The sequence below is a fragment of the Gymnodraco acuticeps genome, unplaced genomic scaffold (genome assembly GCF_902827175.1).
Source record: "Gymnodraco acuticeps unplaced genomic scaffold, fGymAcu1.1, whole genome shotgun sequence".
Lineage (NCBI taxonomy): Eukaryota > Metazoa > Chordata > Actinopteri > Perciformes > Bathydraconidae > Gymnodraco > Gymnodraco acuticeps.
The window spans coordinates 1,220,962-1,237,941 of record NW_022990023.1 but is presented as its reverse complement, the minus strand read 5'-3'; the positions used below and the strand labels follow the sequence as shown (position 1 = coordinate 1,237,941).

The 16,980-nt window shown below is 39.0% G+C and overlaps 1 protein-coding gene across 1 annotated transcript; it reads left to right on the top strand.

Annotated features, from left to right (window-relative positions):
• The first annotated feature begins 275 nt into the window (after window positions 1-275).
• Window positions 276-16,092, top strand: fra10ac1 (FRA10A associated CGG repeat 1). The gene is made up of 14 exons (XM_034214846.1): window positions 276-389; window positions 794-873; window positions 1,080-1,172; window positions 2,704-2,749; window positions 2,939-3,015; window positions 3,196-3,279; window positions 3,372-3,456; window positions 5,862-5,907; window positions 12,136-12,249; window positions 13,154-13,196; window positions 13,707-13,843; window positions 14,046-14,087; window positions 15,510-15,594; window positions 15,890-16,092. The coding sequence occupies exons 1-14, from the start codon at window positions 372-374 to the stop codon at window positions 15,930-15,932; spliced, it is 993 nt and encodes a 330-aa protein (XP_034070737.1). The 5' UTR covers window positions 276-371; the 3' UTR covers window positions 15,933-16,092.
• Window positions 16,093-16,980: the final 888 nt, after the last annotated feature.

The window sequence follows — 16,980 nt, the reverse complement described above, 5'->3', positions numbered from 1 at the left end:
TTTACGATGTATATTTTTATCCTATACCATGAAAGAAAAATGTGAAATAATCCCAGTTAGGAAAACAAACAAAAAGACCTACGATACAGTAACCTAGATCCATAATGTATTCTACCCAGAGATTTAAAGGGATTCCGTTTTCTGCATCTCATTCTGAAATCACAAAGTGTCCCCAATGACTCCTGCATTCATATTGAAAAAGAAACGGAGACTGGCAGATACTTGTTTTTAATCTCCTTTCAGAATAATGCATGAAGTTGCACCTTACGTCATCACATTGCGATTCACTGTTCCACGTCATCATATAGCGACAAACGTTTTATTTTGTAAACATTAGCAAACATTTCCTGTAGACTAAAGCAAGGAAACTCATGGAAAGTCTTGTGAAGGTAACTTATCTTATAAAGCTGAATATCCGTTTTTAACGCAAACATGTTTGGGGAAGATAGCGTTTCGTGTTTGTTGTTAGCCAGTTAGCATGCTACATTAGCCTACAGATGAGTTAGCCAGTTGCACACAGGGGTTACTCTATTAATGTTCCCTGCACATTTCTACTAAATACTTTGCTAGTTACATCTCTAAGCATATAGCAAGATTGTACTTCACTTTAGCTGCGAATTGAGTGCAATGACTAGTGCCAAACCTTACCTCTCATGATGATTCCTGTGTGAAGTGACTACAGAGGCAGCAGGACCCTAAATCATCAAGTACTAAATAACACATGGCACATTACGGATCTTCTTTTTCTTTGTGGTATTTTAAAGCGGATACATGAGTTCCTGTGTTTCCTCAGGTGCACGGAGGGGGCGGCTATGACTCCGACTTCAGTGACGATGATGGACAGGGGGAGTCCTCGGAAAGAGGCATTAAAAGGTAAGATTACATCCATATATAGGGTCAGGAATATATACTTCAATTCATCTAAGTGTTGCTTGCCTGAACTGTGTTTAACTGGGAAACATTAGTCCTTCATAGACGAATATACTATGTTTATTCTACTACTTCTAGCTTGCATTTTGTCTGGTGTAGGAAAGACAACAACATCCACTAACTAAAGCTTCTTTTGGTTGCTTTGTCAGGAAACGAGAGGATGAAATCTTACAGAAGCCATTCCAGAAAGTTCGGCACTCCCAGAAGGCTCACCGGAGTGTACACACACATGAAGTGGACAGGTACTGTGAAATTGAAGTGAAATAATAAGCATTTAGACCCCCCCCCCTGTTCACACTTTTCCATCCGTCTAAACCTTGCAATGAGAAGTCAAAAAAACAATGTCTATACCACATATTAAAAACAGAGGGTTTACCAAAGTGCTTCACAGCAAACATAACATTATAATAAAGTATAATATTACAATAATGGATACAAGGCACACATAAGAAAAGATAAAAGGCACACATAAGAAAAGATAAAGGGCACACATAAGAAAAGATAAAGGGCACACATAAGAAAAGATAAAGGGCACACATAAGAATTAATACAAGGTACACAAAGGCTATGGACAGACAATAAAAGCATACAAATCGATAAAACATAGCTCAAATTGACTCGAAAAGAGGTGGGTCTTTAGGCGGGACTTACAAGTTTGGAGGGTGGGCGACAATTTGACATGGGGGGGCAGGTCGTTCCAGAGCCTGGGGGCTACCACTGAGAAGGCTCGGTCTCCCCTGGTCCTTTTCTTGGTTTTAGGGACTACTAGCAGCAGCTGATCGGCCGACCTCAAAGCCCTTGAGGGGGTGTACACCTTTAGGAGGTCGGAGATGTACTGAGGGGCCAGCCCATTAAGCGATTTAAAAACAAACAATAACATCTTAAAATGAACTCTAAAATGGACAGGAAGCCAGTGGAGGGAAGCCAGAATTAGTGTGATAAACCCCCCCAAAGCACAAGGCTATGACCACCATGCTTCTCCGTTCGACGGGCATTGCTCAGGTTATAAATGGTGCCTGGCTTCTTCAAGGCATGACGCTTGGAATTGAGGCTAAGCAGTTCAATCTTGGTTTCATCAAACCAGAGAATCTTGTTTCTCACGGTCTAAGGTTTTCTCTGAAGAGAGGCTTCCGTCTGTCCACTCTGCCATGAAGCCCAGCTCGGTGGAGTGTTGCAGTGTTTCTTCAGAGGCAGAAATATTTGACCTCTTTTCCCCAGATCTGTGCCTCAACACAAGCCTTTCTTCTCTAAGCTCTGCAGGCCATTCCTTCTATGTCATAACCTTTTGCTCTGATGTGCATTGTTAGCTGTGAGACCTTATATAGACAGGTTTGAGCAAATGGACTTACCACAGGTGAACTCCATCAAGGTGTAGACATATCTTGAAGATGATCAAGAGAAATGGTATGCACCTAAACTATATTTCAAATGTAATACCAAAGGGTCTGTGATAGTTACGTTTTTCATTTTGAATAATTCTCCCAAAATTAAATGTAACTCCTGATAAGGGAAGTGATTGAAAATGTAAAACAAAATGTAGAAATAAATAAAAGGATATGAATTCCCTTGTGTTATAATAGTTCCCTGTGATTGTTCTCTCTTTGATCTCTGTTTCACTTTAGGCTCCTCAAAGGCTTGTTTATACTTGGTCGTTGCAGACAACAGCTCTGCATTTGTTTTAGCCAGCTTCCTAATATAGTTATATTTAAAAGTTATAGTCCGCTCTTTGATCAAGTTAACAAAATATGTCATCTGGTTCATTCTGTTTTTCAGAGAGGAAGCCAGAAACAGAAGAGCCCACCTGATATCATTGAATGCTGTATCCTTTTTAAGTGTATAATTCATAGTTTGTGTGAAATGATAGCATTAAATGTGTTACTTTCATGTTGTTCAAGTACATAGTTTTCTTTATTTAAAACGAAGGAATGTGAGACACTTTGTTTTCCCTTCTTATTGTATAAAAATGTTAGCATTCAAAGAGAGAATGACCTTAAGCAGATGTCTCCAGTTTGAGCGACATAAGAAGTTTGTTGGTGACTACATACTTTATTATGGAGGACAGATGGCCGACTTCAAGCGCACGGCGTAAGTAATGTGTCTCACAGTCATGCTTCACTATCAGTCGCCCAGCTGTCACTCTAGGCTAGGAATATGTGAACAGCAACAGATCATTGGTTGTGCATTGTTTTCAACCAAAAGGCAGTGTTAAATTAAAAAAAAACTCTTTGATCTGCCTTCTCTTTGAATCTTTTATTTCTCTCACAGAGCCCAAGACAAAACAGATCACGATGTGCTGCGGGAGAATCATCGCTTCCTCTGGAAGGATGAGGACGAGGAAGACATGACATGGTGATCATTCATAAAAAAACTTCTTATAAAGGCTGTTTTGATATTCGATATGCTTTTAGATATTGAGTTTGTCTTGTACTTCTTCTTTCCAGGGAAAAAGAACTTGCCAGGAAGTATTACGACAAGCTGTTTAAAGAATACTGCATAGCTGACTTAAGCAGATACAAGGAAAACAAGGTGGGATGAAATGAGCTATTGATTGAACTAATACCCAGTGTGAGCAGAAGTACAGCAGCAGTAGGAGTTTAGTTCATCTCAAACAATGTGACAGCACTTGCAGTACTGACGACAAGTGACCATTAGGAATACAGCAGCTCGACATTTTGTCGTCACATCAGTAAAACATGAATTAAGCAGCCCGTTTCAGACAAGAAAGTAAATGATATTGTAGTGTTTTGTGTTGTGTCTGAGTCATGTAGACATTATCTCAATCAGTGGTTCCCAACCTGGGGGGCGCCCAAAGATCGCAGGGGGGGGGCGCCAGGCCTCAGATGATTTGAGGCCAAATATCATATTTAGATTTTTTTTTACATATAATTGACATGATTGTCACTAAAAGCCTTGTCTCTACATTACAATACAAAAAAAAAAGTAATTGATTAATTAATTTGAATACAAATTCAAGTTAGTATTAAAGGCATAAAAAGACAGAAATGTATAATTTTTTCTTTAATAGAAATGTTTCTTCTGCCCGTAAAGTGTCCAAACCGGGCTTGTCTGGATAAGCGCATTTTTAAAACATAGTCATTGTCCATGCCGGTTTCAGTTGGATTATTTGTCACAGTTGCTCCGATCAGATCGGTCTCCTCCATTTTGTAGATTATTTACGACTTTTGAATCCACATAAACACATCGGCAAAATCCGGCTTACTTTGAGCATGTGTTTTAAACAGTTTAATCCCTTTGTGAATTGTTTCCACTTGCGCCGTCCTTTAATTTCTTCATACAGCGGGAATCCAAATGAATTCATCCTGAGTCCAATAACCATCAAAGTCACTCCAATAGTTCTCCTTAATTACGCTTTCATCCTCCTTTAACAAAATACATCATTCATCCAGTTTGTGACAGTAGTTGTAGCATTTTGAGACTTTGAAACTTTAATTACCGCTGTTGCGCCCCCCCCCCCCCCCCCCTTGTGTGTGTGTGGGGGGGGGGGGGGGGGCGCAACTTCCAACAGGAGTCATTTGGGGGGGCTCTTGGGAAAAAAGGTTGCGAACCACTGATCTAAATGATCACATGTGATGTGCTTCATTCAGGGTTCTTCAATTTCTTAATAGTTTTTGAAATGCTGCTTTTAGTGTTTTCCAGGTTAAGAATATGCATGACATCGAATTTTCTCCCCGCAAAATGCTTATTTAACATCATCTGGGATTTTATTCACACAATCGCATATAGAAAGCAAAAATCAATAGCTTTTGAAAAAGAGTAAATCTGTTCAACTAATGTACATTTATAGTAACAATTTAGATGGGATAAAACAGACTTTTCTACACGTTGTTAAAACCTCAGGCTCCTGTTAGTAAAACACCTTTTTCAGTCGTTGTTAAATACCTGTGGAAAACAAAAAAGAAAATCTTGCTCTGGCATCCGTTTTGAAAAGTAAATTCTGCTTTTAATAACCTCCCGGGTAAAGTGTGGTGGTGGCAGCTGAGAAAAAGGGTTAAATTGAGCACACCCAGAGAATAATAGGAAAGTAATGGATTGAATAGTGCAGACACCTCAGCCATCCCAGACACCGCCACCAGGACTTGGCAAGACCAATTTTTGGGTTGTGCTCCAAAATCCAGAGTAATAGTCCCACTGGTGGTGTCCTGAACAAAGATTAAAACTGCATAACTCAAACACTGATGTCCACCACCACTGAGCCATTTTAAGATGAATGTTAGGGGTATGATGTGATTTGGCAGCGGGCTCGGTCTCTAGTGTCCACTGGGCAATTCTGGTTTGAGTCCAGGATTTTAAAAACGGACAATATGTTAAACTCTGGGCCAGTGTACTTATGGCTTCATTACTGCAAACCGACCCTGTGCTCAAATGTATTTCCAGTCTGAAAGTGTTGAAGAGAGTCTCTGAATATTCACACCATCGGTTCACTCAAAACTTGCTACAGAAATCGCTCACACATTATTCATATTTGTATGATTATTGCATATGCAGAGAGAAGAGCATCATGTCCACAAGTCAAGTGAATTGTTGATAAGTATGTAAATGCAGTGTGACAGCATGCAGATGAATCACACAATGTGCTATGAGATTTATGTGAAGTCAGAATCCTAACGACTAAACACAGAATACATAAAGATCATTTTCAGCAATATTTACATGAAATGTGTTAAATCAGTGGAATTGCTTTAAAAAATAAGGTTTGCTTTGAGCCAATAACTTTGTATTACTGTAGATTAATTTTGATGTAGTCTTTTCAGAGCCTGCCTGACATCAAAACAAATGCTATTGAATGCTAATGACTATTCAAAAGACTGAGTTATCAATAGTTTCCTGAAATTCGGCTTTTACATTTTTGATTTAAGATTTCAATTTAAGGGGGTAACTTTAATTTATGCTGTGTTTTTCTTTTTTAACAGTTTGGATTTCGTTGGCGGACTGAGGAGGAAGTTGTTTCCGGCAAAGGTATGACATAACCAAATGATCTTAATATCAAGCTTATGCACTTCATCATGTTTTATTTGTATGCTAACTGCTTACACTGTATACTATGACAGTGAGTATGTAGTACATTCTGTATGGCATCAGTATTTAATATGGATTTTGGGCACATCAAAGCTTCTCCTACTAACATGCCCACACAACACTTCCTGACCCTCTCCACTAGATGGCGACAGAGATTTACAGAGCCATATACACAGTGGAAACTTCCTAACACAACTTTATCCACATGTACGATTATACAAATATGGTTGTTTTACTTTCATATTTATTGATTTGTCAAAATGTCCTAACAAATATTTAATATACGTTATTTGACCCTTGAGTTTTCTTTGTGGCACTAGTATTCTGTATCGATATGTGTTCATTCACGCAAATGGTCCGTTACACTTAACATTTTAGCTTGCTGTTTATGTCTCACACCCAAAGAGAAACTTCATTTTACCTCTGCACTTCTGAGGAAGCCTACTTTGACTGTTTGGCAGCCCGTTGATGATTACTTGTGGAGGATTAGTACAACACTTCTCTGTCTCCTGCTCCTCCGTGTGACACTGACAGATATGGATAGGTTTACCTTCAGGGACAATATCAGCAACTCTCCGAGGGTGAACCTGTCTCGGCAACTCATTGATATGTTTTGAGGCACAAGCACATTTTACGTTTGAATAATTTGCCTGTGTATATACATCAATGGAGTCTCGCAAACATACACAGTCTGAGAAAGCTGACTAAGCCAATATATTGTTCCATATTAAGACGGTGTAATCCTGGTCTCTTGATAGTGGTGTAGAAACTCAAATAAAATTTGAGTACATCTGATTTCTTTTTTTTTTGGCACAAACGTCCACTTGTTTTTAAGGATGAACTGGTTAGATTTAGGGTGTCAAGGTCACTGCCCATTTATTAATAATTAATATGCTAATAATTGTTGGGGAAATATTTTCCAAGGCCCATAACTTTGACCCAGTTTATCAGTTCAAACTGTCCTGACTGAGCACACGCACCTGTAACCTTGGCTGCCGTGCTCTCAGTGTTTTGTCAATGGAGCTTCGCAAACATACACAGTCTGAGAAAGCTGACTAAGCCAATATATTGTTCCAGATTAAGACGGTGTAATCCTGGTCTCTTGATAGTTCACACCCTGTAGCAATACTCTACACAGGAAGTGGGATTAGATCAGTTCAGCGGCGATTCACTTTAACTGTCACGTCTGTGATTTGTTTACATTAATGATTCCCACAGAAATACTTCTTAAGCACTATTTAGAGCACGGGACACTACACTCTCCTGTGAAATCAATACCAATCTAATCTTCTAAAGTGGACGCCCTTGTTCAGTCGTGGAGAAAAGGCTCGTGCAAATTGAAATTGAAAAGTGTTAATGTTGGAAGTTTAAGGTGGAAGAAGTGTTAAACGTGGAATCTATGATTCACGTTTCGGCGGGTAAAGAGCCTAATTCAAACGTAGGCGCTTGAATACAATACATTTATCATTACCAATAAAGCTTTATTGTTCAATTAAATTCCAGGCTCAAGTGTAGTACTGGTCAACGGAGCAGACTCCTCCTTTGCTTGCAGATAAATTAGAAACACACATTTCCTTTCCGTTTCGTTGTAAAGGGGCAATGCACTTCCGTTCTAACACTCGACACCTTTTTTGGAAATCATCCACTTATCATATCCTGCCCTCTGTGCACGTTGGGTCATATTGGTATTAGGTAACGCTGTCGATGACAAAGAGGTCTAACCTCTGTTCTAATGACCACAGCGTGATATGGGCCTAAGGAAGGTGCAGTTTTAGAGGTTGAAATTGTTTTTTTCTTCAAACAGTGAAGGAGAAAGAGAAGGGAAAGATTATGTCCTTGAATCAAGTACATGAGAGCAGGATCAAATGTTATCCTCCCCCAGGAGGCCTAAAGTTTCCAGACATCTTGAAAAATGAGATCTACTCTTTGTCTGGTCCGGAAACATTTATGGCCCTGAAAAATGTATGATGAATAGTTGTGTATAAGGGAAAGAGAATTAAGTATTTAAGCTATAAAGAACACCTATAAACCAATCGTAAAGAAGCCCTGTGGAGCTTTTTTGTCAACTAACAAAAGTTATGTTTATTATTGTTTTTAACTTAATTGCATTTTGTTTTCTTGAGGTCTAGCAACATCACATGATTTATTCCGCATATAACATTTTTAAAGCTGATAAACAAGTGACCTCCTTTAAAAAATACTTTTAGTTTAATTATCAAAGTCCATGCTATTTCTTTGTCATGTTTTGCAAATCAGAACGCAAGGTTTCAAAAAAAGGTCAATCTGTAAGGTATATTTTGTATAACCAAAATTGTAATGAGATAAATGTATTGGAGCAGATGTACATGTTGGGTGGAAGGTATGCAGACTTGTTTCTTAGTCATGTTTTCCTGTTGGTGTCCCTTCTGAGCAGTAGTCATGGTAATAGAGGCCATGCTTATTTTTGGTGGGCCTCCTGTCAAAGTAAATTGACTATGTTCTTGGCTTATGTAAGTTTCCTGTCTTTAAAATTGTTTTTGACACGCATGCCACCACACACTCACTCACAACAGGAATCAGGTTTGACTCATCTGTGTCACATTTACCGTTGTGAGTCAACCCTAAGCCTCCACTGTGACATTGAAATGATTGGCCTGCAGATAAATGCAATTAAATTATCTGTTTGATTTTCATCTGCTAACAAATGGTTGGGTTTGCATATTGTAATCAGTTTACCCTAGTATCCCGTTTAAAATCAAATACAATTGATGCCTAATTTAAAGTGAGATAGTCCAGGATGCTTTAAAACATTTGATTTAGCATGGCTTGGGTTTCAATATAGTCAAGATTTGTATTTAAGGAGGAGGTTCTGTTGTGCCAGACTAAATAAATCGGCCTTGGAAAGGTAACTGTGTTAGCAGTGATGGCTAATTACACCTCAGCCCGCAAAGCTTTCAGATTATAAACTGCCAGTGCTTCTGTTTTTATCGCTTTAATGTGTGTATCTGTGAGCTAGTATACGGTTTAATAAATATCAGTATTTCTTAGTGTACTACAGAGGGAGACGGGTGTATTGCAGGGCTTTGCAAACATATAGTATGAAACATAATCTGAGCAGTATGTCATGCTCTCGGTCTGCTTAGTTAACAGGATTCAGTGGAGTAAATACAAGTTGAAAAATAGAGTGTTTTAGGTCAGCAGTCTGAAGTGTTTTTTAATAGAAAAAACATACATAAAAAAGGCTAGATATAATCCAGAGTCAGAGTTGGGACAGTGTTGTTGGAAAAATTAATATTGCTTTCCCCATATTGGAAGATATGTCTGTCTGGGGTCAGTGAGTGTGGATTGTTCAGTTTTTTTCTACAGGCTGAGAATTTATTGAATGTTTTTGACCTTGTGGGGGGTGGTGAGCAGAGTTGACTGCAAAACCGTACTGCTATCAAAAGCTTATTAACTATTTCACATGGTGTGGGCGTTTGGGCCAAACCAAACAAAGCATAGCACATAACTCTTAACATGAACTACTGTTTTTGTACCTTTTTAGCATAGCTTTAGTTTGACATTGTGTGAAGTATGGCTATTTTCTTTCTTGCTGAGATTTGAATGAGATAGTATATACTGATACTTTTGTCTGTATGCTATCCATAAAGCTGCAACTAGCCGGTTAGCTTAGCCTAGCATAAACACTGGACATTTGGGGAAACGGCTAGCCTGGCCATGTCTAAAGGTAACAAAATCCATCTACCAGCACCTCACTTATTCACTAAATTCATTATATTTCATTTGTATTATCTAAGTACTTAGGCTTAAAAGGAGGTGATGACAAGTCTGGATTGAATGTGTGTGTCACACTAATAAGTATTTTGGTACAAAATATTGTAAGCCGGTATTACTTTTAAAAGAGAAGTAGCCTACTGTGGTTTTCCTCGGCTCAAGTCTTTATGCTAAGCTAAGCTAAGCTAACCGAATATCTGGAGGTAGCTTGAACACACATACCTGAAAGTGGTATTTATATTCTTATCTAAGGCACAGTAGCAATGCAAAAAGCATCATGAATGTCAAACAAGTCATTTAAAAATATTTAATTTATATTAGAAAAATATATATGCATAGGCTCAAGTGTGTGCAATCTACTTGGCATGTGTTGTCCTGGCTTGGTCAGAATTAAAACTTAAAAGCCCAGTTTTCTAATATGTACTGTATTGATCTTTTAACAGTTAGTCAACAGTGAATACAAAGTGAGAGATAGTACTAGCTTAGGTCCCTTCCCCATTGACTTCAGTATGTTAATCACGCAGCCATCTGGTGGAATTAGCGTGCATTGACGTAGGAGGATGGTAGTTTCCTTTCTTAAGGAGTTTACTCAGCCAGTTTGTTGCCAGCTCTTTTCATGGAGCATGTGAGTGTCACCTGAAGTGAGAGGATTCCCAATAACAACAAATAGGCATCTAACAGGCTAATGCCTATCACGTAGTGCAGTGACGATCTATGTGGTACTATGTTCTGCCCTCTGAGAAGAGCACCAGTGAGAGTGGAGTCATTTGACTTCATGTGGGAAAAGTGGGGCCAGGGGGCTATCAGAAAAAAAAGTGAATAGTTTCCTGACCTTGATTATATTCAGTTTTCAACATTTATTTCGACAAAGAAGCTGCCTAGAAACACATTTATATTGAGTCCACTCTGTCAGGGTTTTGGTTTTAGTAGCTTGAGGGTCCCATTCACACTCTCCACCCCGCAACCTTCAAATGTATCACATTCTTTTATATTGGACATTGAGCTGCTTCTATGCAGCAGCCAGGTGATTCACATGCTTACGGAGAGACTAGGCTGTCATGCCTTTGTGATTTACGTCACTGATGATGGTGAAGACGGGATTCCATCAGGTCTCCGGGCACCGGAAACTGCTCATGGCGTCACACTGGCCCTGAGTAGAAAACAATTGCCTTATCCCAAGTCACACCCACTAAACACCAAGGATTTAAAAAGGGATTTCCCTGGCATTTGCAGTTTCTATTCACTTAGAACTTATGACGTTTTAGGTTATTTAAAAAATAGCTTAAATACGTACATGTAGAAGCTTCCTAAGAATGACGTGTTGTTCAGAGATTTAATGGTCCAAAAGTGTTAATTGTTTAATGCAGTTGGTCACACTATAGTTAGAGAATTAACAACTGTGAAACCTAGAAAAAAAATATTACATTTTTGGGGGCTTACACCATTTACTGTAGAATCATTCAGATAATAAACCAGAGTTTCAAAGTTTAGGGACCATGGGGTGTCAAAGCTATACAATTAAATGTTTCTGGCTTGCAAAGATAAGCATGTTGTGTTTTTAGGTCCAGAACAATACATAAAAATACAGCTCAATATTCCTACTTATCTATCATCTCAATAGTTTATTTTTGTATAACCAAATACAATGTTAGGGCATCCCAAATAAACAAAGTCAACTTGGTAATTCCCCAGGACTCGAGCCAGGAGTGCCTTTTTGTTCTGACGTCATAGGGCTCTAATCAGACGCAACATGCCTCACTTCACCTGGATGTTAGTGTGTCGAGCTTAGGCAGGTGAGTTAAGGCGTCATTTTACCTCAGAGCAGGGAGAATTTCTTACCCCTGTGCCAAGAATGGACTGCTCTGACGCACTCACTCCCTCTGTTACAATGTCAGGGAACCCCTAAGACCAGATCAATGCCACCTTAGGCTCCTCCAGGGATAATAGGCAGGCTGTGCAGAGGCTGGAGGGAGGCCTGAGGGGATAAGGTGAGCCACAGAAATGGAGATGAGAAGGAGCAGTGGGATAAGAAGGACGGAGTGGGGTGAAGGAGAGCAGCAGGGTTTGGAGGTTGCCTGACAGAATGTTAAGCCTTTGGAGATTTATAGCCTGCATTTCTCTATCCTAAAATAAAACATTTGCCTTTTTTGCTTTACCGTTCTGTTTTACTTGCATAATTCTGTTGAGATTTTTCTGTCTTGCTTTCTCTCACATGGTAATGCTTGACACACAATACTTTTTATTTTAAACCTCTTACAAATTGGTTATCAAAAAACAAGAAATGTATTCTCATGTGTATATCTTACATTGCTGTTAGATACTAGATAGCTGGCCAAAAAAAGCACATGAATGTAAATGTAATTGAATTATTTGTATGTATTCATATAGATCATAATATGCTCTGTTTTCTTCCAGGTCAGTTCCAGTGTGGAAACAAACGCTGCGAGAAAGAGGAAGGTCTTAAAAGCTGGGAGGTGAATTTTGCCTATGTGGAACACGGCGAGAAGAAAAATGCATTGGTCAAACTGAGTAAGCTAAAACACACAATGTTTTAATTTCCCCTCTTCATTCTTTCTTAAGGAGTGTGTGTGCTTGCAGTTTCAAATGTGTGTGTTTGCGGGTTTATGTGTGCGTGTCTGCCTCTGTGCATGTGTGTGGCTGCCTGGTGGGGGTTTCCATCCTAAGACCCAGCTCATAATAATCCTCCTTCAGGTATCATACTGCAGAAAATCCTGTTAGAATAGTTACCGTAATTGGAAGACCCTTCAGACCCTTTGAACTCAGTCAAGCAGGAAAATGACAGGCTTTTTAACAAGCTAGCGCAACAGGTCAAATCCAGACACTTTTCTCCTCATGAACACAATTTATTTTCCAATTTGTTATAATTCAAATGTTTTGACAGTCCCAATTGTTGTGTGTGATGAAACATAATCTTGTGAATTTATTAAGGAACTACTTATAATTGTAGGGATTTTGGTGCACTGTGTTAATACATGTTAAATAATGAATGCATTTCTCAAAACACCTAGCATTACGATGCCGAAATAACATAAAATACAATTAAAAATCAAAACAGGAGTTCAACAGGGTTCTGTCCTTGGTCCTCTTAAGTTTATATATAAATAATTGACCAGATGTACATGATGGAAGAAGCATCCACCTTTATGCAGACAATACTGTTATAATGTATTTTGTAGAACATTTCCTCAATTTACACATACTACTAGATTTGGGGTTAACATGATTTGAAAGTATAACTTGTGTCTAATACTTATAATGACATCTCGATTATGTAACCTTATAACGGAGGAATACTAGTGTAAGAAATGCAATACTTAGACTCACAGCTCCTTTTACAATTGCTGTTATAATAATGAAATGACATTAAAAGCAATGAAAACCTTTATAATGCCATGTTTTTTTTATATTCTAGGACTATGCCCTGAATGCTCTTTCAAACTCAACTACCACCACAAGTGAGTACCTTCGGGATATTTTTACATTAAGAAAATAGATCATTTTTGTTCGTGATGAGTGATTTTAGAGATTGTGGAGAGTGTGCACTTGTCTGATAGAAGTAGGGGAGGTCACCAAGGACAATCAGCACACATGATTTTGAAGCATGCCAGGGTTGAGGATTAAAACTATGATTGATGTCTGTTAAATGACCTTATGAGCCAGAGAGAATGATTATACATAAAATATTTTATATATGTAGCTTTGAGGTTGATAGAGATGGAAATCCGTACAAAGATGACCGTGATCTGGGAAAGTCTGTCAATTATTTCAGGCTAAGGCTTTTTACAGTAAGTTAGGATTTTTAAAGTTACTTTGTGTGTGTTCCAGCAGACTTCTTAACAAAATGCATGAAAAGCCTTCATCTGTTTGAAGTGCTAGAGAAGATTCATTCAAGCGTATTACAAATACTCGTATAATTGGCTTCTTTATATTGGGAATAAGAGTTTGTTTCGTAATTCTGTGCGTAGGAGAAAAGAGGTGAAAGCGAAGCCCAAAAAGGTATTGGAGGAGAACCAGGAACAACCACAGAAAAAGAAGCAGAAGAAGAAGAAGAGGAAGAGGTCATCTTCACACTCCAAGAAGCAGAAACACAAGAGACACAGAGGTAAGACTCCTCTTTGCCAGCCAGATAAACGGTCCCATTAAAAAGGCAGTAATCTCATCAGATGGGAACAGCCTGTGGGAGCAGCCCTGTTTATGTTTTTTCCCCGAAATGATATCATTTTTCTCTAGTGCTTGACATTATTACTTTGTAACGACTGCCTTTTGAGTCAAACCCATCTTATTATATAACTCTTTTTCTACAGCCTCCTCCAGCAGCTCAGAGGAGACGCAGTACTCGGACAAAGGTAGCCTTCATGACTCCTACGCTCACACACCTCTCCAAATACCTCCCCTCACACATTGGAAATGTTCTGATATAGTCCCCCAGGTATCTAGGTCGAGGGAGGTCTGCTATTTCTCAACTGTCTTTCTCCCTATTCCTCTCAACTTTTTTGCCTTCTTCTTTTTCCTTGTCATGTTGCCCTTCACTGTGAGCAGCAGGAAATGAAGTATGTCTTTGCCCCCATGTCCCTGTTCTGTTTATTCCAGAACCTGGAAGGATTGATGGGTGGGCAGTGGCGTGTTTGTTTCATTCTTTCATAGGCGTTCTCTACATATTTTAAACAGCTGATGAAGTTTGAACCATGTTACAACATCATGTCATTTGTGTTTGGCAGTCCCCAATGTTTTTTTTTTGCATGCCTTTTTATTTTATGCAGCTGTTTCTGAACCGTTTTAAATACATATTCATAAATAATATTAGTTTTATACTATTTTTAAAACTCCAGCCATTCTAAATGGAAAATGCTCACTTTAGTCTAAAAACGGTTTAATCTCCTGCTTCTTTCCACACTCAAAGGGAGGCATGCACTGATGGGATTTATTTGTTAAAGAAAGGTTTCAATATAGTGTTTTATTGGATAAATCACTGCTGGAGTTTAGTTTCTTAAAGGTGATGACAAACATGCAAAGCTTAGTTAGAAACTCAAAGAAAATTTGAGTACATCTGATTTCTTTTTTTTTTGGCACAAACGTCCACTTGTTTTTAAGGATGAACTGGTTAGATTTAGGGTGTCAAGGTCACTGCCCATTTATTAATAATTAATATGCTAATAATTGTTGGGGAAATATTTTCCAAGGCCCATAACTTTGACCCAGTTTATCAGTTCAAACTGTCCTGACTGAGCACACGCACCTGTAAGCTTGGCTGCTGTGCTCTGTGTTTTGTCTCCCTGTTCCTGCCTGTTGGCGTCAGCTGATGGAGGTGTTATGATTCCATCTTGTTATGCAGTGTTGATGATTCTCTCTGAACTAGCTAAATACATGGGTCTGGGGTAGAGTTCTTCAGAATTGACATGGCAACTCGACCGTGATGTCAGAACCTCTGACTCTTGGACTTGTTTTGTGAATTCTCTGGCCGAAGCTCCAAATAAACCCATCAGTGTTTGCCATCTAAGCTCCAGCTCTCCCTGTGTCTCCTTTTGAGTCGGTGACTCCTCCTGCATTGCTACACAGAAGTTTCCCCCACAATAATGATGCATCGGTGTCCAATAGAATAAAAATACCAGTCATGTCACTTTGGACAGACATGGATGTAAACTGAGCCAATCAGATGGATTCCTGTTGTGAGAGGCTAACAGTGAGGATCCTGACATTTAAACTGATGAACAAGGGGTTATCGCTCAACCTTATTTCTGACTGACAGCTCTCTGAATCTCACCTTGCAGACTCTGAAGCGGGGGATGTGCCAGAGGGCCAATCAGAAGCCGACCACTGGAAAGGACCTGCTCCTGCGGTGGAGGAGAAATCAAGGTGAGGTTAAACAGATTGTTCATATTAAGTCTCCCCCAGTAAGCTGCAGTAAAACCATCACAGACAGTCTTTACCACTTAGCCTACATACGTTACTGATCTCTATATAGCACAGTATGTAGACCACTTAGATACCCCACACAAAGCTGTTCCCAAATGTGAGGAAGTTGCTAAACCTTTTACTGGTTCCTGTTACACCCCTCCTGACATTAGCAATGTTGTCAGAAAAGGTTTATTCAGCGGCGTACATGAAAGGCACCAACATTTCTCTGATTTCATTTTTTTAATCTTTCTAGGGAGGAGGAATTTGATGAGTACTTTGAAGACATGTTTCTTTGACTCTGCTGGTATCAGCGGGGGACCCTGCTGTGGCTTCACTTCCTTCAGCGTGCCACTGATATTAAGCATGTTCTGTTTGGAGTCTTGTGTGCGTGTAGATTTATTTGATTATATGTTTCAGTACTCTTGCAGAAATAAACATGATTTTTACCCTCCACAAGTCAGAGTGTTTTTCCCCCCAATGTCTGTCATCTCTTGGTTTTAAATCCACCATTAGCGAGGCGGAATATTTTTTGTCATGGTAGCAGCATGGATCTCAGGAGGGCAATACAGTATCTTCGGCTGGCTTGCCATGAAATTTAAAATGTTATCTCCGCTGGGCATAAGCCAGTGGGGAGAAATGTGTTTGTTTCTGTGCATGGTGAATCTCCAGGTTTTATGTTTTAATTTTTTTTAAACCAATATAAATTAAATGTTTAAAACATAATTGACTGCCGAATCAGGACTCCCCTAAACTGGTGGGTATTTTGGATAAACAACTGTCTATAACTGTTTTGTAGCAAAAGGCTTTTCTACACTGGTAATCAGCTAGTTTAGTAACAAGCCTTACCTTGTCTGTTGCAGGCCTCATTTTAGACATTTTGGTGGCTCCAAAAACGACATCCATAAAAAAAGTTTGGTCCCATTTTAACTTGTTGCATCTCCAGATAAGTCTGACACAAGCTAAACTCTTGTTAGACACAAGCTAAATAAACTTATGTTTGTTATCTTGGCTGCCATCTAAATTGTAAGGAGGGATAATTGAGAATAAACTCTTCTTTGTTTTTGAGGAAAGAGGAAGTTGACAGATTTTCTAATTACTTGAATCCAGAGACAACATCAAAATGTTCAATTTGCCTAAAACTTGTGTTATTGACTTATATTTGTAAAGACATCAGGCATTACACAGCAGACATTTGTCCTGTCATTGTAGGAACAGCACATAAAGGAGACAGGTGTTTCTAAAAGCCTTAATGATTCCCCAGTCAGCTGTGACATTGAGCCAGGGCCACAGCACCTGAAACCAAAGCAGCTTAATTAAAAGCAGCCATCATTAGTTTCAATTATT